The 22,195-nt window shown below is 41.8% G+C and overlaps 1 protein-coding gene across 15 annotated transcripts in view; it reads left to right on the forward strand.

Annotated features, from left to right (window-relative positions):
- GRIN2B (glutamate ionotropic receptor NMDA type subunit 2B) overlaps positions 1–22,195 on the forward strand; it is a 292,093-nt gene that overhangs the window by 231,685 nt on the left and 38,213 nt on the right. For all 15 annotated transcript variants that reach the window (XM_080971223.1, XM_080971212.1, XM_080971213.1 and 12 more), the window contains 2 exons: positions 20,957–21,165; positions 21,754–21,925. In XM_080971223.1, coding sequence (XP_080827349.1) covers positions 20,957–21,165; positions 21,754–21,925 — 381 coding nt within the window. The remainder of the gene's footprint in view (positions 1–20,956; positions 21,166–21,753; positions 21,926–22,195) is intronic.

Here is a 22,195-nt window from a genome sequence, read left to right on the forward strand (position 1 = left end):
TGAAGTCTTAAGCGGCTCAGGACCGCAATTACTAAAGAACCACCTCTCCCCATATGACCTGACCTGGACCCTACAATATTCATCTGAGGCTCTTCTTTTGTGTGCCTCTTCCATGAGAGGTCCGGAGGGTGGCAACATGAGAACGGGCCTTTTTTGCTGTGGATCCATGTTTGTGGAATGCTCTCCTCAGGGAGGCTCACCTTACATATCTTTAAGCACCAGGACAAACATTCCTGTTCTCCCAGGCCTTTGGCTAATTAAGCAGTCTATGGCTTTTTAACTGTGTTGGGGGGAGTTATTGTTTCTGTTTGTTACTATGTTACATATTTTTGCCTTTTTATAGTGTAAACTGCCCTGTGATCCTTGAATGAAGGGTGGTATAGAAATATAGAAATAATGAAGTATTGCTGTGTCACAAGTGGTGACTCTTAGAGACCATGTTTGAAAGTATAGAGCACTGTCTTCCAATGAGAGCCATATGAGATGGTAGAAGGGGTGAAAAGGGAATGGAGAGAATACAGTCTGTATTGTGGAACTTTGTGTGATGAAACTGTGTAGCCCTGTCCAGCTAAACTTTCAGCTTTGGCATGTTGCAGTGCTGTTTTTATAGAGAAAGAGGTGCCGGAACTCACCACGAGTTCCTCCCTTGCTCTCTTATAATGGCAATGGCACCCACTGGAGAGGTGCCGGAACTGAGTTCCAGTGAGTTTCGACTGGAAAAAAAGCCCTGGCATGCTTTAAGAATATGGCTCCCTCTTTCCACTGCCTTCTCTCATTGTGTTATGTCTTAAGCAGCTTATTTACGAATTTCCCACATAAAACAATGCCTCTTGTCAAATTTCTATGTTGGAAACTCGAGTGGATTCTACTGGTATGAAATTATATGGCTAGGATATCCCTTAAGTGATCCCTAACTGGAAGAAAATTCCAGTGTCCGAGAACAACTAGCAGAGCAGAACCCAGTGTGGATGCCCCAGGTCAGAAATGATCAGCTGTAAACAGGAATCAAGGTTCCTGAGATGGATTAAACTCATTACTTTATTGCCCTCCTCCTGAACCTCTTGCTACTGGAAGATTTGGCCTGAAGTAGCTTGTTGCCAGTCACAGAGCTTTCATCCCAAGGCACTTGTTCTCATTGTTGTGCCAAATGCGAACTCTTGAAATCTTCTTTGGAAGTTGTTATTCTTAGCAGTTGTTTTTTTTGCGTATTCAAGGGAGATTACAGTATGTGTAAAAAAGGATGGTGACTGAATCTATCTCTTCCCTGTTTCACATCCCATGGATTTATCTCCATGTGAGAAGCATTTACAGATGCTCCTGCAATGCAAAGCTTCTGCATTTATTTTTATGTGTTTACAGGCACTGTTCTTGAAATTACAGTAACCTGATTGTCAGCTTTTCTATGGGAGGACTCTGTGTTCTCAGTGTCTATTGATTTGGACTGTATTTCTGCTATTGTGATATCAATGTTCAGGTACAGAGCACATGTCAAACTATGCACCGTTTAGTCAACCTTAAGCAAAACAGATTGATTTTCCTTTATTAATTAATTCTCTTAAATTTTCATTGCCACACTGGAAATGTTTCCAACCCTGTTTTCCTTGTGAGAAAAATGGGCACATCCAAACAGTTTTTTTTTTAAATGTGCAGATGGACTTGCATGCACATAAGGGGACTTCTTCTTCTTCCTCTCATTCCCCCTCCCAACCAGTTGGCAGCTCCATCCCTGCACTCTGTTGGGGTCTGATTCTGCATTCAGGTGGGCTGTTGGAAGAGTAGTCAATACTTCTCAAGCCAAGTCGTAGGGTTGCCGTACGTCCAGAATTTCCTGGACATAACCGGGATTTGGCCGTTGCAAACAGTGTCTGGGCAGAATTCGCTGAAAATCCAGGCGTATGGCAACCCATGTCAAAAGTGTAGACTTTGGCGAAATCCATTAAAAATAGTTCAAAAAGCTATCCACAGCTTTTGTGGATTTTCACTTTTTGAAATATAGCAACCCTACCTAGTGCTAAAACAGGAATATGACTCCAGGACAGCCAAGTCCATATGGGCTTTTTTTTACCTGACAAGATAAATCACTTCTTCGTGGGCTGTTTTTCAGACCCTTGGCTTCAGAAAGGTCTGCACAGTTCCATAACATGCAGACACTGCTAGAAGTTATATGTTCTTAACAATTTTATGGTTGGTAGGGGAAGAGGCCTTGTGGTTTGTTGCAGAAGGAGATCAGAGCCCTCTCAAGACGATGCAGAATAGCAACACAGCATTCTTGGGGATAAATGAGCTTTTCTGCAGCAGCTTCAAAAGGGTGAAATTGCAGCATGCGGCTGTTTGCACTGCTTAATCAGTGCACCAGTGTATTCTTTCTGTTGCTGCCTGACTTTCGGGAGCATTTTGTGATGAAGATGACATGCAAAGTTCTATGCAAAATGCTGATGTTTAGAAGTGTATGAGTAAAACAGGTTACTTGCTGGATTCCACAGATTTCAGCTACTTTTGGTCTTTTTACATCATTGTGTGCTAGTCAGATTTTGACAGGGGACCCTTGGCCCTTGCCTCGCCAGCTACCATCCTCAGGCTGTGGGGGCTGCCACTTCATATAAAGGCATCCAATTGCTCATCCTGTGCAGATGCACCTGGCTTGGTTGGCACTAAATAAGCACATATTTGAGTAAAGGCAGTGCAGTTGTTCCTTAGAGGGCTGGTATTCACCTTTGTCCTAAGTAGATACTTACTTTTGTCTCAAGCAGTTAAGGTAATCTTCGGTCCACGTTTGGCTTGATTTGCTCAAATCAATATGTGAAATTCAATCTCCTGTGTCCTTGACATCTTCAGGCCACTGACCAAATGTCTCCAGTTTCCTTGCTTTTCCAGCTCCTTTTCATACACAAACAGATGCTCTTGTCCTTTGGTTCTATTAGGCTTTCCATAGCCCTCTTTCTGCAGCTGCCATGATACCAATTATATATATTGGTTTTGATTGGAAGAAATATAAGGGAAAGGTAACGTAAACCCCAACATTAGCAATATGACTTGATATATTTATATCAGCTGGCTTTATATGTATTTGTCTTAAGTTAAAATGACTTATCATAAGCTGGCTTGGCCAGCCTTTCCCAATTAAAGGTCCCATTAACCATCTCTTGATTTGTTCCTTCTCCCTATATCTTGCATTTCCTGCAATCCCTGGTTTATAAGACAGGCTCCTTCTTTACAGAGAAGTGAGACCACTTCTCTAAACTCACCAAGTGTATACCATACATGCATTTTAGCTTTTACTGACTTAAGGGGAGAGAATTGTCTAAAGATTTGTTATAAATCTCCCTTGTGAAACTAGCAGGTGAATTGGCCAGTGTAAATCCTTATAAAGAAATTTACCAGATGGTTCCCCCCCCCCCAATGTCTGCAGAATTTGAATTTCTAGATATTGAGCTCAAATATGCCTCTCCCTCCCTTACACTGTATTTGAAGGCCCTGTGCTACAGCTGGTGAGAAACAGCAGTTCAGTCCAAAATTCATGAAACTGATCTGGTAATTCAGGGAGAAATGGGTTTTGAAATGGCTCCCCCAACCTCGTTTCACTGATTCATTTTGCTATTTATGTATTATTTAAAATATTTTTAGCCTGCCCTTCTTCATGAATGATCTACCCCAGGGTAGAGTAGAATAAGCAATTTAAAACTATAATGAAACATGAATAAAACACAGTCATACAATACAAGGAGGGCCTCAGCCTTTAAAACACAGCCAGCTATTTCTTAGTACCCCAAGAAACTAAGAAAAAAGAAGCTAAGAAAGCTAAGGCATCAAAAAGCAAAAGAAGAAAAGAGGAAAAAAGATGGCATGAGCCATACATCAGATTGCTAGGAACATAGAAAAAAAGAAAGTTGCTTTATCAGTCCATCTAGCTCCATCTATCTGCAACTATTGGTTCATCAAACTTAGCATTGCCTTCTCTGCCTGGCAGTGGCTCTCAGTGGCATAGCATGGGGGGGTGAGGGGGGCCATGGCCCCAGGTACAGAATTCTGAGGGGGCACAACCCTGTGCCCCCACAACAGGTTGCCTTGCCGAGGCTGAATGGCTGCTGCCTTCCAGAGCCGCAGGGAGGCAAGCCACACCTGGGATGGGCCTTCGGATCTGTGGCGGCGCCTTCTTCTCCTTGTGGCTAGTGAAGGGACATTTGCCCCTGGGTGGAAGTTGGCCGGCCGGAGCCCAGACTTTTCCTGGCCCATATCAATCCTTCCCTGGGGTCTCCCTCCTGTCCTGTGTCCTTGGGTGAGGCGCTTGGGGGAGGAGAGCCAACCTATTGTTCGGGACCTGCTGGTGCCTGTCCTCGCACTGTGTGGCCAAGGAGAGGCAACTGGGGAAGGGCTGCATTTGGTATCTCAGCCTGCTCTCTGCCGTCCTCCTACTTGGTGCAGCTGTGTCTCAGGTGTTGCTGGGATGCTGCCAAGACTGCCAAGGAGTTCCAGCCGCTGCTTCGTCCGGGAGCTCGCTGAGATGGGAGGATGAACGCAGGACCAAAAGGCGACCTCTTTGAGGAGCAGCCGCCACAGGGATACAGTGAAGTCTGCCTGTTGCCTCCCATGCAAGGCCCACAAGGAGGTTAGGGTGCTCATTCCTTGCCTTGCCCCAGGTGCTGCCAACACATGCGACACCACTGGTAGCTCTCCCTGGTTTTAGGCAGGGGTCATTTTCCAATTGACCTGAAGATGTTTGGGATTGAGCCAGGGACTATGCTCTGCCACTGAGCTATGACATTTGCCACCTACTTTAGTGTGTTTGGAGCAAGCCTTACTGAACTCGGAAAGACTAACATCTGTTTAGACATGTTCAGGATTGAAGATTATAGACATCTGTATTCTAGCGTATGGAAATGTAACTGAGTATCCCCCCCCCTTCTTCATGCTCACTCACTTTTTTCTTTCTTTGGTTCCCTTTTTGTAACTCCTTCTGTTTATAAATGAAATTCTTCTAAAGAAAAAGAAGACATGTACAGGATTGCACCGTTAATCTCTGATCACCCGCAAATTGGTCTTTTAATCCTTTGGGTCTCCTTTTGCACAACATAGTTTAGTGAGACATTCTTATTTATTCCTTATTTGCCACTTCACATAAACAACACACACAACAAAATTAATGAATCGAAACAACCCATTTGGATGTGATTGAAATGGCTGTGAAATGATCGTTATTTTGAGACAGCCCTATACTTAAGTAGACTATTTTCTGTTGATAGATTTGAGACCAGATTTTGGATTACGAATTTGCTTTATTATGAACTTCTGGAAAACCTGGGGTTTGGCAAATGCAAACATCGGGTTTCAAAAACAAAGTTTGCAGAAGGAAATTCACTGGATTGTTATACGTACAGGCCCTAATCTAGCAAACTTTAGTCCAAATTTAAGTGTTGTTGAAATGAGTTGGACACGTTAATGTGACAAATTCATTCTGTTGATATCAGTAGCCTTTATACCCTGGATTGGCAGGGTCAATTTCAGCACTTTGGCACAGCTCAATGCTGATACCTACCCAAGACTCTCCTTTGCCTTCCTTTTTCTGACCCAGCAGTCTGAGCGGTGCTGGGCAGTTGGGCCTAGCCACCATTTATATTTCCCACCCTGACATAACATTGTTCTGGGGCATTGTGAGAGATTGATATGGTTAGACCAAGTTGTCCAGTACTGATTGGGGTGGGGATACTAATCCACTGTTGCAAACCACAAGTACGTTCAATGAGATTTGTCCACATTTGTAGCTGCCATCTATTTTGGGTGCCATGTAGCCCTCCAGTAACGTGGACAAACATAGTCAGCAGTTGTCCGATGTGGGGACACTGCAAGTGTTCTTTGGCAGAGGCTGAATTGATTGACTGTTATTGGCAAGGAGTTATTTTTGGGAGGCAATGATAAGAACACCCTGTACTTCTGTGAGTTTGGCTCTGCCTTACAAGGTTATTATCCAGGAGTTTAATCAGAGACTGTCAAATGCATAAAGAAAGTGGCTAGCGTCTTAAGCAGTGTCTTTCATATGATGTAAGCTTCCGAGGTACAAATGAAAGCAATAAGAAATAAAAACTCTGCTCATACAGGCTTCTTCATTGACTTTTTGAGCTCCTTTTATGACAACATATCTGTATCTTTAAATCAAAGTTATATTTTATCCTACCTTGTTCCTTTCTAAACCTTCAACAATGCTGCACAGTAGTAATATTGTATACATTTCTCCTAAAGGCTCTTCAAGCTCTTTAAATCACTACTTTAGTCAAGAACACTTCATATGTGCATCTATTAAAATCCAGCATTTTTTTTTAAAGAAAAGGAAATGTGATAGGTAGGAAAGCTTTTTAAGCAATGTGCAGTGCGGTTATAAGGTATAGAATTAGGCATTGGTAGAGCCTACACAAAAGGAGCTGTGACAAAGACACTAGAGTCTCCAAAGGCCCAGGGCATGCATGGGGAAGGATTCCTTTTGTCTATTAAACTGAGCATGTATTGTAGCAAGTTTATAATAACTTTATGAGAGTGGGTGCAATCTGTTGAAATCCCCAAGAGGAAATACAGGCAATTTATACAGGTTTGATTGCCCAATCGTTAACTGGATGACAAGTGGATAAGCCAGAGAAAATAAAACAAAAGTTGTGACATGATTGGTACATGGCACAGTGATTGGCTTTGCAAAGTACTTAGCAGGCAAACATGCATTCTTGTTCCATAAGTGGGGTTTTGTACCCCTAAATGCTTCAGTAAGGTTTAAGCAAGCATGGAAGAATGCAGAACAGGCTCTGGTTTGTTTTTAATAAAGGTTGTAGCTGCTAAAGATCCATCTTTGTTGTTTTTGTAACCCTAATCATTCTTTTAGAGCCTTGACAGAGATCGGTGTAGGGAGGTGGAAATAGGAAGGCTGGAACTGGGCTGTAAAAGTAGGTTTAGGTAAAGGTAAAAAGACCCCTGACCATTAGGTCCAGTCATGACCGACTCTGGGGTTGCGGCGCTCATCTCACTTTATTGGCCGAGGGAGCTGGCGTACAGCTTCCGGGTCATGTGGCCATCATGACAAAGCCGCTTCAGGCGAACCAGAGCAGTGCACGGAAACGCCATTTACCTTCCCGCCGGAGTGGTACCTATTTATCTACTTGCACTTTGACATGCTTTTGATCTGCTAGGTTGGCAGGAGCAGGGACCGAGCAATGGGAGCTCACCCCATCACAAGGATTTGAACCGCCGACCTTCTGATCTGCAAGCCCTAGGCTCTGTGGTTTAACCCACAGCACCGGTTTAGGTAGTGCCTATTGGGACTGGTAGGGCAGAAGACAGAGAGGTCAACAATTGGTGGAGTCAGAGCCAATGACTGTCAGACCAACTAATGCTCCTCCCAGCTAAGTTCTACAAGAGTGACTCTGAGACGAAGAAAGAGGAAACACACAGCTAGTGCCACCCCCTGGACTGAAAGTAAGAAAGCAGGCAGGTGGGGGCTGACTGAAGGCAGACTGAGGTTCATGGACAGTTCCCCGTTTGCCCTAATAGACAGCCTCCCCTGGGTTTAGGTAAAAGGCAAACAGGCCCAAATCACAAAGCTGTGACTGAGCTTGCAGGCTTCCCAGGCCCGCTTGGGGGGTGGGGATCTAGGTACACTTTTCCCAGGCCTCAGAGGGCTAAGCAGGGTTCAGCTGCCCCAGGATTCAGACATGCTTTGCAGAGGCCTGAGGTTTCCCATGAACATCTGGTTGGCCACCATTAGAACAGGATGCTGGATTAGATTGGCCAGCAAGGCTCTTCTTACATTCTTATGATACAGTTTGTCATCCCTTGACATCTGCTTATTTCTTATGTAGGCTGATATAAAATAATTAAGTAAGTAATATCCAAAGTTTACTATAGGATGCATATCAGAGAAAGGAATGAATGGTATTTCTTACTTAATGACTGGACCCTTGTGTCTCTTAGCAGAATAAAAATCAAACCAAGTGTGCATGATTAAAGAATTGTAATGTTTTGTAGATCCAGTAGTTTGGGACTAAGCAGTTTCATACATTCACATATACTCAATGCATACATAAAAGACCTCCAAACTCAAACATTTGTCTCATTGATGACAGTGGAGAAGAGCTGAGCACTTGCTTAAATCTCTCACTAAATGCTTTAAGAATTAAATGCACTTTCTTTTGGTTGGAGAATGCCCCAAATATTTTACTCCTGAGCAGAGAACTCCCAGATGTACAAACAAGTTGCGTTTCAGTAATTAATTAGTTCTGCTCTTTGGCTTCCCTTGCATATTAGTAACATTTTAGCAAAACTGACAAAGGACAGACGGAACATTTGCCTTTGCATTACCTTTGTAGAGGTTATGAACACTTAGGTCATACATCATATCTGATTTTTAATGCAAACCTTGGGGAACTTATCTTCCCAGCAGCACATGGTTCCTCATAGCCTGGGAGAAAATTCTGCTTGGCTGTATCTATAGCTTACACAAGACTCTGTGTATTTTATATATCTGCAAACTGATGTAGCTTGTTGGGCTGAAAAATACTAATACTGATGAACGGTTAAGTGAAAAGAAAAATCTATGACTAAACAGAGTTGACCTTCAAAGTGTTCAACTTCTGTAAATCTATAACTGGTGTCTTCACTCAGAATGAGTCTTTTTCTGGCATATTTGTATATATGCATAGATTTGGGAACAATTTTTTGTATGTTGACATTTACCTGTAAAAAAGGCTTGTGTCTTTTTTGCCCCTTAGCAAGATGCTGCACTGAAATCCACACACACACACCCCGCCGCCAACAAAACTCTGACATCTTTTGCTTCCTCTTGTTTTGCTCCCAAGATTAGTCCCCACAGGCCACCCCTGAGGAAACTGTTCTCAGTGCATTGACTATGTAGGGGTCTTCTGCTGGAATAGTCTGCACTAAAGAAGAAAGTTCTGCTCCCAGGGAACAATATGTGATGGGGATAAAAAAAAAAGGGGGGGGGGAGATCATTTCTATCAGCAGGTTTTTGAATTTTTTAGTGGAACTTGATGTTTCCATAACAACCTCTTGGAGTTTCAAATGTTTAGGTAGGCAACTCTTTACAACAGCTATTGAACTGTTATCCTCCTATACAGTCTTTATCTGTGGCATCCATTCATTCTCATCCATCACTTTCTGTCTCTCTGACATTAGCAATTAAACTCAGCATATAAACTATTTATTCTCTTCTGGGGTTTTTTTAATGCTGCCAGATTTTTTTTTAAATGTATCTGAGCTGTTTTTTCTTTAAATGTAGACTAGCAAAATCTGTTAATTTCAAATTTATGAATTTGGATTTAAATTCTTAAATTTGGACTCAAAATTCAAAAAGTACTGTAATTTAGACTTGGACAGTGTCTTTTAGATAGTTGCTGGTTAGCATTTAAGGGAATGCTTTTCGACTGTTTAAGACATCATTCAGTAATTTGTCAGAACCTATCTGCATTCTATCTGTATCCACCTTGGTAAAGTCCTGGCTAGCATTCCCTTCCAGCCAAATCCCAATTTCATTGTCTAAGGCTGCATACTTACTTGGGTCTTCTGACTAAATCTGAAGAGGCTCACACCATGTGAGATGTCATGTTCTGAGGAGGGACTTGTAATCTGTTGTACATTGCTGTTAGTTCTGAACAGGGTGCAGAGAGCTATATAGCATGGTGCCAGCCAGCTTTCTTTTGCTCTTTGTGATCTTCTTTTTATGGGGAAATATATATAGTCCTCTGCAATTTAAGAGGTAACTTTCACAGATAACTTCTCCATGTTTGGCACATTCAGTTCCATGTCACATAGACTGAACAGTTGTTCCACTTAGTTTCTGGAGTGAGATTTGTGCCTTCCAGCTTCAGTCTCCAGTTTGTTGTTGTATGCCAAACTCTAAATACTGTAAGATATCAGATACATTGAAAACTGGATATCAAATGATCTGAGGTGAAACCAGAGTATATCAAACACTTGGCAGGTATTCGTTATCGAAATAAGCAAAGAGAACTTTAAAGACATTTATAAATGCAAATATATTTGAACTCCAGAATGTACATACTTATCTGTAGGCAAGATATGTATAAAGCCACACATGCAGACTACATCTCCCCAAAATGTATGTGCTCTGTATAGATGGATAAGGCCACAGCCGGTAGACATATTGCACTTTTGGATAACACGTGCATGAAATTTCAACTTGGAAATGGCAGTTCCCAGAATATTCAGGAGATGATCAGTTTACTGATTCTTCCACAGACATGTTGGATGTCCTTGAGCCAACAATCCTCTGTAGCCTTTTCTTTTGCCTTTGTGCCTTGTTGCCCTCATTCAGTACTTTGCATGCTACCTGTACACATTCTTTTCCCTCATGTTTGTTGTGTATTGCTTAAAAACATTTGGGAGAGTTTTTTATTTTGAGTAATAACAAATGTTTATATAGATTGTTGAGTGCCCAATACAAAGTCAATGGGCTGTGCAGATTATTGTAGCATATGGATGTGAAAGAGGAGGGACTGGGGGGAAACTGTTTGCCTTATTTGTGGGAAGTGTACATGGTAGGATTTGCGGATAGTGACAAAGGTGGTCATTATAGATTGGTGAAAAGGTAGATGTGCTGTCAGATTTAAAATGTTAAAAGAAAAGGGGGAAAAGCACACGCCAAAATGAATAGAATATTAGAGGCAAGAAAACGGGACTGAATAAAGAGCGCTTCAAAATTGGACTAGTCAGAACATGGAGAGATTTTGTGCTTTGATTCCATATCCTGTAAAATAGGTACTATCACTAAAATCAGCAACCAAGAAATGGACGTGTGATTAGGATGGACTATAACAAGTGATGTGTAATATTTGCAAATGTGGTCATGAATGTTGGATATTATTTTGAGACACTGATCATCTGCCAGGTTGGCTCATTATAAAACATCTATCTTCCATGATTTGATCATGGATGAGGTGCTATACCTGCTATGTATTACTGAGATCTGGGTGAAGGACAAGTCCTGGCTCCCCTCCTGAACACAGTACTCACACTCTCTGCTTGAGGAAATCTGAAAGCAGGGGTGGCATGTTCCATTTAGCCACTTGAGGCAAAACAAGAAGTGCTGCCCTGCAGCTGCTGCCGCTGCCGCCACCATACCATAATAGTTGTTTATCAGACAAGGAAATGGGGGGGGGGGGGGCGGGCAGGGAAGAATCAAAAGTGTTTGGGATGTCCATGCTACGATTGAAGTTGGGAGGAGGTAAATGGATGGGGGATGGGGGCGGTGGAGGAATTGTTTGTTCTTGTATACAATCAGAAACTTTTCAATAAAATGTTAGCCATGACAGCAACAGCAGCAGCAGCAACAACAGGAAGACTTCTGCACATGCCACAGTGGTTAGAAAGATTCCATCCTGAATGTTCTTAAAACTGTCGTCTTGGTCCACGGTGTTCCTTTGAAATCCCAACTGTGTTAACAGAGGCAGGCAGACGACAAATTCTTTAAACAGTTTTAGATAAAGCTCTTTCACACCCAAACACACACACAAAATAAATAAATAAATATATGCATGAGCTAGACTGGTGTGCTGCTGGAAGCTCACTCTTGCCCTGCCCCTATGTCTAAACATCGTGTTCAATCCTGATTTAAGAGGAGCGGGGTAGAGAGAGGTGGAAAAGACTCAGTGCCCAGAGAGACTAGAGGTCTAAGGTCTGCCTTGAAGTGTAGCCTTTCCCAGGTGCTTCTTACCAGGGTGAAGTGAGTAGCAGCTATTTATCTTTGAGGCAGGCCCAGAGGAATGATTTAAGTCAAGCCTCCAAGAAAATGTATGAGAGGGAGCAGTTCTGTGACACAGGCATACACTTAACTGCAACTGTAAAAAGCTTGCTCACTCAGGCACGTCGTGCCAAACAAAGAAGTCGGCTTTGTGAAATGATTCCCGAGTTTTCCTCTTCCCTCGAGTGAGCATGAGACCCAGAACTCTTCTGGTAGAAAATGCTTCAAGCATGTGCTAAGTCTCTCAAAACCATGAAATAGGCTTAGATGATGTGAAATCTGAAATCAAAGAAAATATACTTCCAATGCATACTAGTTGCCTTCCTGATTCTGATCGATTAAGACACACTGCCACCACTGTTTCAATATATTATCTGAAAAAAGCAAGAAGCTAGAAATGTATTTTTAAAAATTAATGCTGAGAACTTCTTGCCACTAATAGGAATCTACTGATTTACACAAAGTTACTTGGGGAGGGTGCCCATTTACAAGATTAATGCTGCTTTCTTTTTCTTTTTTGGTAATTTTGCTTTAAATGCACAGCGCTACCTTCTTAAGTCAAAGAATCTGTTAATTAGGATATTGTCATCCGAGACATCTGTTTTGATGCATTAACATTGATTAGATTATCTTTGATGCACTGAGAATTGCTATTCCCAATTTACAGATGAGGAAAATGAGTGACAGAGAGGTTAAACAGCTTATCCAAGGTCACAGAAATAGTAGGCACAATCCAGCTGCATGTTCTTTTTATATATAAATATATAAATAAGTGAGCCTTAAAAAATGCTGCTTCTTTTTTTACTGGATTTTGAGCAGTCTGTTGCAGAACTCTGAAAAAAACGGTCAGGTGCCCAGGCCGTCTGTGCAGTGCTTTTCTGTCTGAAAACTTAACAGAAGCAAGAATGCACTACCTAAACGTGGCACTGTAGCAAGTAATTTTTTGGGGGAGGGGAGATATTCCTTATTCCCACAGGAACCCCCCACATTGGATCTTTCTATTGGCCTTGCTCTATTCAGGGGGGAAAAAACAACTTTGAAAAAAGCAATCTGCTTTCTCTTGTAACCCTGTATGCTTCTTTCTGCCTTGCCCACAGTCTGCCTTCAACATCCATTCTCTTTGGTCTGCAGTTTTAAGGCAGTGACTGATCCCAGAACTGCCCAGGTTGCTTGTTAGTTAAATAACCTGGGCCTTTGCCTTACAGAGTGGTCAGTGGATCTTAGATAGTTCTCCTGTATAGCAAGCAAATTCATTACTTTTCTAATCAGTAATAGCGCTAAACTGTCTCTCAGGCCATGATGTAGATTGGCAAGATCCCCTCCTGCTGAAAACATGCTTGAAAAAACTTGAGTGAAAGGAAAGAAAGCTCAGCAAAAAATATTGCTCAAGAAGAAAATCCAAGGGGAAAAAAATCATTAGGAAAGGAATTACATGCCTGGACACGTACTATGTGCAGAGACAAACCTGTATAATGCAGATTTTTGTGCTTTCGGAGATTGGATAGTTTCATACGGCAGTAGAAACTCTCTGCTGTTGTAAAACATGAACCCCAGACTTTCTGGCATGCTTTGCATAGCCAAAATATAGTATAAATATCACTGATAGGAATACACAAAGTTATGGATTTCATTTTCTCTTAGTTTCTCATTTCCCCAATCTTACATTCAGTTCTCTGCATTTCTGCAGCAATATGCAAATTTTAAAATAAATTATATTCATGAAAATCCAGCAGCATTTTTGTGCAGATTTTTCAAATGCACTCATTTTTGTATTCACTTTTGACTAATCTACACATTTTTGTGGGTAATTTCCACTAATACAATGCATTTTTGTTTGGTTTTTCACTGATACATGCATTTTTAGAAACACTTCCCCTAATATATGTACTTTGAGGTTTGGGCTGAATTACTTTATGCTGCAGGATAGGGAGAGCTATTGAGATGGCCTGCACTTATGAAATATGAGGGATTCCTGAATGTTGTGTGTGTGTGTGTGTGTGTGTGTGTGTGTGTGTGTGTGAATTCTCAGCTGGCAAGGCTGCAACTCCTGCCAAGTCTCTTGTCACATTGTGGGATGGTGAGATTCATAGAATCATAAAATTGTAGAGTTGGAAGGGACCATGAGGGTCATCTAGTCCAACCTCTGAAATCCTGGAAACTTTTGCATAAAGGCATTGACATGAGTGCCCACACTGTTGCTGTGAAGCACATAGGTCAGCTTGGTGCTCTAGTGATAGCTGCCTGCGATGAAACAGGAGGATCAACGGCTAGAGCACAGGTGGTCTAAATCTTGGTCTGAACCTGACTGAACACATGCAAGGTCACATTCCCACACCTACATGGCTGCAAGGGGCTGCCTGGTATAGTTTTTGTTGTCTGGCCAAGAAGACATTGCTCTGACACTCTTGGCAACTCTGACACCTGTCTTGTGCTTTCTAGGCACAGGTCAGAGAGGAAAACCCAATTGCCGTTTGCTCTGATTCAGTGCTAAACTGCAGGAAAGCATCGGGTCAAACAGAAGTGTGGCTAAGCCCTGAGCCTAGTCTAAAGGTATCAGAAGTTAGGGGACACTATTTCATCTTGTAGCAATGAATTCCATACAATGATTCTATGTGGTGGGAGAAGGCCTTGCTTCTGCCTGTCCCGAGTCTATTTAAGTGCCGTATTTTTCGCTCTATAGGACGCACTTTTCCCCCTCCAAAAATGAAGGGGAAATGTGTGTGCGTCCTATGGAGCGAATGCAGGCTCCTTGGCTTCGCCGCAACGTGCCTGACCTGGAAGCCGGAGGAGGAACAGAAGGGGCTGCGCAGAGAGAGAGAGAACTGTGCAGCACCCCTTGAGCAACGTGCCTGTCCTGGAAGCCGGAGGAGGAACAGAAGGGTCTCCTTCTGTTCCTTCTCCAGCTTCGCTGAAGGGCGCTGCACCTTCTCCCTCTCTGTGCAGCGCCTCTCTTGTGAAGGAGAGGCGTTGCGCAGAGAGAGAGAAGGCGCAGCGCCCCTTGAGCGACGCGCCTGTCCTGCCTTCTGCCTTAGCCCTGCGCAGCCTCTTTGGGCAGGGGGAGCCTTCATCCCGCTGCCCTGAAGAGGTTTGGCGCGGTTATCCCAGAAGCCAGAACAGCCACACTGTATCCCAGAAGCCAGATCCCTCTTTCTGTTCTGGCTTCTGGGATTCAGAATAATTTTTTCTTGTTTTCCTCCTCCCAAAACTAGGTGCGCCCTATGGTCTGGTGCGCCCTATGGAGCGACAAATACGGTATATAAGAAAAGCTCTGCTGGAATCATTCAAAATGCCCATCTAGTCCAGCACCCTTTACTCACGGTGGCCAACCAGATGTCCATGAGGAGCCTTCAAGCAGGACTCCAAGTGCAATGGCACTATTGTAATAAATTTCATTGTATGATGCCAAATTCTAGAATTATGAGAAGAGGAGAAAACTCCACATAAAGGCCTTCAACTTGTAGATCGAAGACCAACCCTTGCTTAAGCACACCGCATGAAATCTACTTTTAAAATTACTTACTATGTATGTATATGGTGGTAGGGCTACTGATGCAGCCCAGTTGTGAGTTCCAATCTATCACCAGAAGACCCCCAATTTACACAGGGTGAAGCAGTAATGATAGCATTAATTCTCTTTGAACATCTACATGAGGGCATATAGCACGGTATAGGAATGCTGTCAACAAAGCCTTTATTATAAATTAAACTCTATTAGTTTTCACTACTTGTAAGGATTCTACCATCCTGAACAGGAAACCACATGGCCTGTCTTCAGGAATATTTGTGAGCTTGCTTGCCATAAGGTACCAAAAGACATCAAGAATAATTTAAGGGTGCACCACATATGACTCCTGTAGTCCTTATCACTTTTGTGCCACTATATTTGATCCATTGTGCTAAACATAGAAGCTTTTAAAGTTTACCTTGTTAAACTCCTCGGCTAATTAGGTCAGAGGGCATGATTTCAGCAGCTGCAGAAAGCATGCAAATGGAGCAATAAATAAGGAAACCCATAATTAATGTCTTTTAAACAAATTGGCAAGAGTTGCATAAATGTCAATCGGGGGTGATATGGAGAATGCATTTCTGGGAAGTGATTATTTTATTGAAAGAAGTGAGAGATGAGAACTAAATAATGACATTTCCTCTTAAGGACATTTATTTCCTGCACATCCACTTGGTTAGGTGCTATGCGAATGTGAAGAAGCAGCGATCTCTTTAGCTCTGTAGCTGTCCTGTTCTGCAAAATTTAAAGCCCATTAATAACCATCACCTGTTTTGCAGGTGTAGTGAAAAAGAGAGATTTTGCCAGGTGCTGCTGAAAGGTGAACTTGAAGCTTGTGAAGGAGCACTTTTCATTTTAATTAATTCTGCACGCGAAGCTTCCACCAATATTAATCTCCTTTGACCAACATGGTTAATTAATTACCCTAAGTGTTTGTAAACAGATTTTCTACATACTCCTTCTCCAACTGTTGCATGCTGACCTCTTTGATGATGTGTGGCTCTAATAGTGGTGGCATAAAGAATAGCAGAGATGCCGCCAACAGGGGCTTCCAACTAAAAGCAGAGCATCCACTGGGTTGCATAAAACATAGCTTGACTGACTGAACAGGGTACTCAGGATGAGTCAGGCAATGAATAAAGTTACTTGGGGGTGCTTCTCGTTATTCCTTTTGCACATATTAAGATCAACACAAATGGATTTCTGCAAACTGAACCAGTCTGGTGAGTGATTTAGCACATGCCCAGTTGCCACTGTTCGTTCCAGTTCAGTCAGCTCATCTAGAGATTTCCATTGGGCGATAACGATTGATTTGGACAGATTGAACAATTAGAAGACCAATTCAATGTGTGCAAGTGCATGAAATGAGTCAAGCATATATAAAAATGTTGTGGGAACCTGCTTTCTTTGCAAAGGCCCCAAAGTTCCAGGTCCATAGGAATCTTATGCTGTATTACGCCAAGTCAGAACGTTGGTCCACGTAGCTCATTATTGTCTGTACACCGAAATGCAGAGGCCCTCAAGGGTTTCAGACAGGGGACATTCTCAGCTGTACTTCCCTAAACAGGAGGTTTACAGATTTACAAGGGTGACTTCCAAGAACTGCACAGGGAGTTATCACTTAGAAGGTGAGCTGGTGCAGTGCGAAGCCATGGCTGTAACAATGTACTTACTGCTAGCTCAAAATCTGCAGGGATTCCAGAATGCTTTCCTTTTGTTTGTACAACCTTTCAGAATTATCATTATTATTTTAATTGGAAGCCTTAGCTTTTAATTACTTTGCCTTGAAAAATGTGACTTTTAATTCTGTTAGTAATAGTGCCATCTTTGTAACACATCGCACCCTCCGAATTGCATATAATATTAAATGCTACTTTGGATATTTCCCCCCTTCCACAGTGCCTCCCCCTCAGATCTTTCCCCTGTTTTTATAAGAGTCAGTCATGCATGTTCATATCCATGCAAATGCATTATCCATCTCAAAAACGAATGGGGATCCTCTCTTCCGATCCAGTTCTGTGAGGAAGGAGTTTTTAATATGATATCTGTAGCCTACATTTAGAGACTCAAATCTGCCTGCTAGAAGTGCTAAAGTGTTCATTTAAATACGAAATGCTAACTTGTGTCAGTGGTATTTACCTGGTCCAACACACACATACAACTTTCCCTTTCCCTCTACTTTGGGCAATTGATATGAGGCTTATTGGAATGGAATGATTTTTTCATATTTCATTACTCCTCTCATAGGTATGCAAACAGATTGTCAGGTTGTAGAATGCTGTGTTTGCTGCACTCATGTCCTTGCTATGCTTTTCTCATCTAAAATGATGTGATGTCTGATATACCCTAAAAAGAAAGGAAAGGAATGTCTCTCACACCAAGATCCTCAGTAGTGAGCCCTCCTCAGTTCCGAGTCACTTATTTCTAAGTAAGCATACATAGGATTGTAACCATGCAGTCAGAACCTCTTTGCCTAATAATACTTATTTCTGGGTTCTTTCAGTTGATACGTAGTTTGCTGTCGACAGGTGACTGGATGTTGCCTTAATCATTTAAACTCTGAGACTTCATCATGACACAGAAATGCTCTTTAAATGTTCACTCAGCCATCTGGAGGTACTTGCCTGATGTCTTGAAGGGATTGTAGCCACACAAAGTTCCTTGTTTGTAGTGTGTCAGCTTGCACACACTGCCATATTTGCCAAAAGCTGCTAGCACAGAGTCTGAGCACCCTTTGTACTGCAGATTGGAGCACCCCCTGTCATGTGAAGCATTTAACAGTTGCGGTTTTCCACTATATGTTTGCTTGTCCTTGAACATATCCCATGTGGTTTTGTAGAACATCTACATGACCCAACTATATGGTCAGGGCTAAGGGAGTCTTACCAGCCCCACCACCTAAAACTGGGTTCTGTTGTTGTGAAAGAGACCGATAGGGGCTTCCTGTTGCCCCTGTGGTTAAATGTTTAGATGCACCTGCCACCCATGTGGGATTCTGTAATGGAGGTTTGTGCACGTGGAAGTCCATCAAAGTGTTTAAACTTTCCACCAGCAACTGAAGGTTTTAGCAGCGTTTTACTTAGTATCACCTCCATACATTGTGCAACACATTCCACACTGCACACATATGCCAAGATGAGTTTCTAGGCTTCTAAACAAACCCAAAATTCATAACACTACAATGTATTTTATTGCCTACTCAGGAGAATGTCGGACCCACCTATCATAATTCTTGTAATACCTATGGATTTGACTGTTCAAGTCCTCTGTAAACCCTTTGGGATCCTGAGTAAGCAGGTCACCTATGCCTGTAAATGACTTTTATTCCTTTCTTGAAATAACTTGTTTACTAAGCCCACATTGGATTCTCTCTCTCTTTTTAAAACCTTAATTTGATATTATTTTTTTAAAAGGATCAATAAATATTTAATGATCTGGGTGCTGTTAAATTCAGAATACCCAAAAATCCTTGATTATACTGACGTAACCTTTGACATCCAAAGAGGCTATAACAAGTGCTTTTGTCCAGTGATTCTAAAACATCAGATGCAATAGTAGAAGAGGGTGAACTGACAGACATGAGGAATTAAAGCCCACAAAGCAGGTAAAGAGTGAGCAACCAAAGTTCACTTTAGTCTTCCACCCACACTGCTCCCGTATTCACCTTGCCTTGACCAAAACCCAGTGGGTGGAGGTTGAGGGAGCCACAGCCACAAAATATAGGGGAGTTTGTTCAGCCTGTGACCTCTTGTCTCATATGTGCTAACCAAGGCAGTAATTAGTGTCAATGGTGATGGAAATAATGGGCACAAAGGCAGGACTTTTCATGTCTGAAAGCATTATTGATAGGTATTCTGGACTTTCTGTTGGGAATATTGCACCTCAAGGAGCATTAGTCCTAAAAATGTCAACTTGTGAATGGATCAGAACCAATTTCAAAGAAATATTTTTTCTATATCTAGTACTCAATGTAGAAAACACAGTAATGTCAAGTTCCCAGGAACTTACTTTGGGTATTAATGGAAGATGAAGGTTCATAATGTCATACATAGTAGCATAAAACTAAGCTTATTTAAGCTTCCTGTTAAAATATTGTCATGTGTTGCAGAAAACTGAACAATATATTCTTTTTTCTTTTCTTTTTTTACATTTTTGTAGCAAAATCTTAAATGGGTGTTTATTAAAGGTATAATAGGTATAATAATAATAATTCAGCCAGGGAACATGGAAAACCTTTATCTTTGCAATGTAGTGTTAGCTGTGGTAACATCCCATTTAAGTACTTCACACAGAAGCAGGGGTTACATTCCTCTTAAAGTCAGCATTCAGCTTTGCTCCTGGATGTCCAGGGAGCAGTGCCATCATGACCAGGAATCTTCTTAAAAGCTTCAAGCTAATCTGCAGCTGTTCCCTTTTCTGGAGAAACTGGGCATGGCCATTTATCCTTGTGCCTTAGTTGCTCCCAGGTTAGATTATTGTAATGTACATTACCTTTGAAGAGGGTTGAGAAAGCAGCTTCCGGAGTTCTAAATGGAGTTTGCAAGTTAGATCCTATTATTCTGATGTTCCACTGGTTACCAGTTTGTTTCTAAATTCAAGGTGCTGACTTTAACATTTCAGGCCCTGAATGGTCTAAGACCAGGGAATCTCAATAATCACCTACTCCCATATGAACCTGATCAAAGCACTGAGATCTACTTCTGAGCCCTGTTCCAAGCCTTCTTGTTGTTGGACTTGGGCATAAGAGACAGAGCTCTTTTTGTGTGACACCTTCCTGAGGGTTGTGCATGTGTGTTTGGCCCTGCATCTTCCAAGACAACAATGCCCATTTACACCACAAAGAACTCATAACCCACCTACTATCAGCAGCCAGAAACACCATAACCAGACACTGGAGAGACCTGTCAGGAGTAAACATGGATCGATGGTACCAAATAGTTTGGGAAACAGCCCTACTAGAAAAATTAACTAATAAACTGAAACTGACACGGGGACAAACAGAAGAAGACGCCTTCACCCCGGTATGGCTCCCTTTTATCACATACACAGCCCAACAGGACAATGACAATAATCCACCAACAGCATACAAATCAATATGACTAACCTGATCCAAAACCCACCTCACTCACACACAAAAACAAAGATCACCACAGCCAATCACAAGCAAACAATCACACCCTAGGCCAACCCCAACCTCTCTCACCACCAAAGGAACACAAGTGAACAACACAAGCAACGCTGACACCAAATTCTACATACATTAAACATAATAAACAAAATTCTACATACATTAAACACCGCCACCCGACCCCACCCCCATCCATCTTCCCTCTCTCCACCCCCCTTTCTTTTTTCCTTTTTTTCTTCTCCCCCTAATGCCTCAACAAATGAAACGGATTTGTAAAAATGTTACATGAAAAAAATAATACGAGGCATTACACTTACTTCTGTAAAACAAGAAAATCCTTAATAAAATATTAAAAACTGAGGCCTTTTGTTTCAGTGGGTTTTAATGGGATGCTGCTGCTGCTTCATTAAGACCGGCTTCATTTTAGGATCAGGAATTAGTGCGTAGTTTTAAAATTAATTAATCCAGACATTCAGTTTCCATGTATTTCTACAAAGTTCAGCTGCATGTGGACTGTAATTTGGGGTGATGGTTTTAGCAATGATCTCTTTCTGTTTTTCCATTGCTTCAGGTGGGATGGTGGAAGGACAAGCGTCTCAAGATGAAGTATTATGTGTGGCCACGTTCTGAGCTTTACCCTGACAGTGAGGAGCGTGCGGACGACCATCTTAGCATAGTGACCCTAGAAGAAGCACCGTTTGTCATTGTGGAAAATGTGGACCCTCTAAGCGGTACCTGTATGAGAAACACTGTCCCATGCCAAAAAAGAAATGTGACAGAGTAAGTGCCAACAGGATCTTTCTCCAGCTGATTCCTCCTAGCATGTTTCTCTCCACAGCAGCAAAGCCAGCTGGACTGTCTCAGGCTGGCTTTGTTGCCACTTGCCACTAATTCAGCGTTCCAGTCAGCTTGGCTCATTCAGCGAAACATCAAGCAGAGTTTTCAGCTAGGGATGTAATGGAGAATGAAAGAGAGAGTAGCCAAGGAAAGAAGTAGGGGATAACAGTAGTCAATTTTCAACAATTCTAAATTCTAGCACAGATCAAAATTGTCCAAATCACATTTTTGTTGGAAATTAGCACCTTTGTCTAAAAAAAGGAAGAAGATGAAAAAAGAAAAATGACAAGAATATATTTTCAAAATTTCTGCTTATAACATTCAGTTTCTGCTGAGAATGCCACACAAAGTTTGAATTTGCAGCTAAACATGGTAGTTCTGTGTTTTTCAAGGATCATATGGAATTTCTCAAGATTAAATCCACTTTCTGAGTGCAGCATGATGGAAAAAAATGGGCCATATATTTTTGTTTTTAGTTTTAAAATATCATTTATCAGTTACACTTAATCATTTTTTGTTGTGGCTGTTTAGCAACAAGACGGATGAGGAGACTGCGTACACCAAGAAATGTTGCAAAGGGTTTTGTATTGATATTCTCAAGAAAATCTCCAAGTTTGTCAAGTTCACCTATGACCTTTACTTGGTAACCAATGGTAAACATGGGAAGAAGATCAATGGAACATGGAATGGAATGATAGGCGAGGTAAGCCATGAAAGGTACCAGCTTTTACTTACAGGCTCACCAACAGACTGAATGAATTATTTCCCCTCTATCGCCAGGTGATACTTGTTGGGGCAGAAATCAACTGAGTTATGCTTTCCAAATCTGTGTATCAATTTGAATTTTGCCATTGGGGAAAATTATCATCTTGGAATTATCATCAAACAAATTTGTGAAGCTATATGATATTTACATGGTTTTTTTTTAAATATAAAAGCAAATGTAAGAAAAAATGTTTTATGGAACAAGCAG

The sequence above is a fragment of the Podarcis pityusensis genome, assembly GCF_964106645.2.
Source record: "Podarcis pityusensis genome assembly, chromosome: 10".
Taxonomy (NCBI): domain Eukaryota; kingdom Metazoa; phylum Chordata; class Lepidosauria; order Squamata; family Lacertidae; genus Podarcis; species Podarcis pityusensis.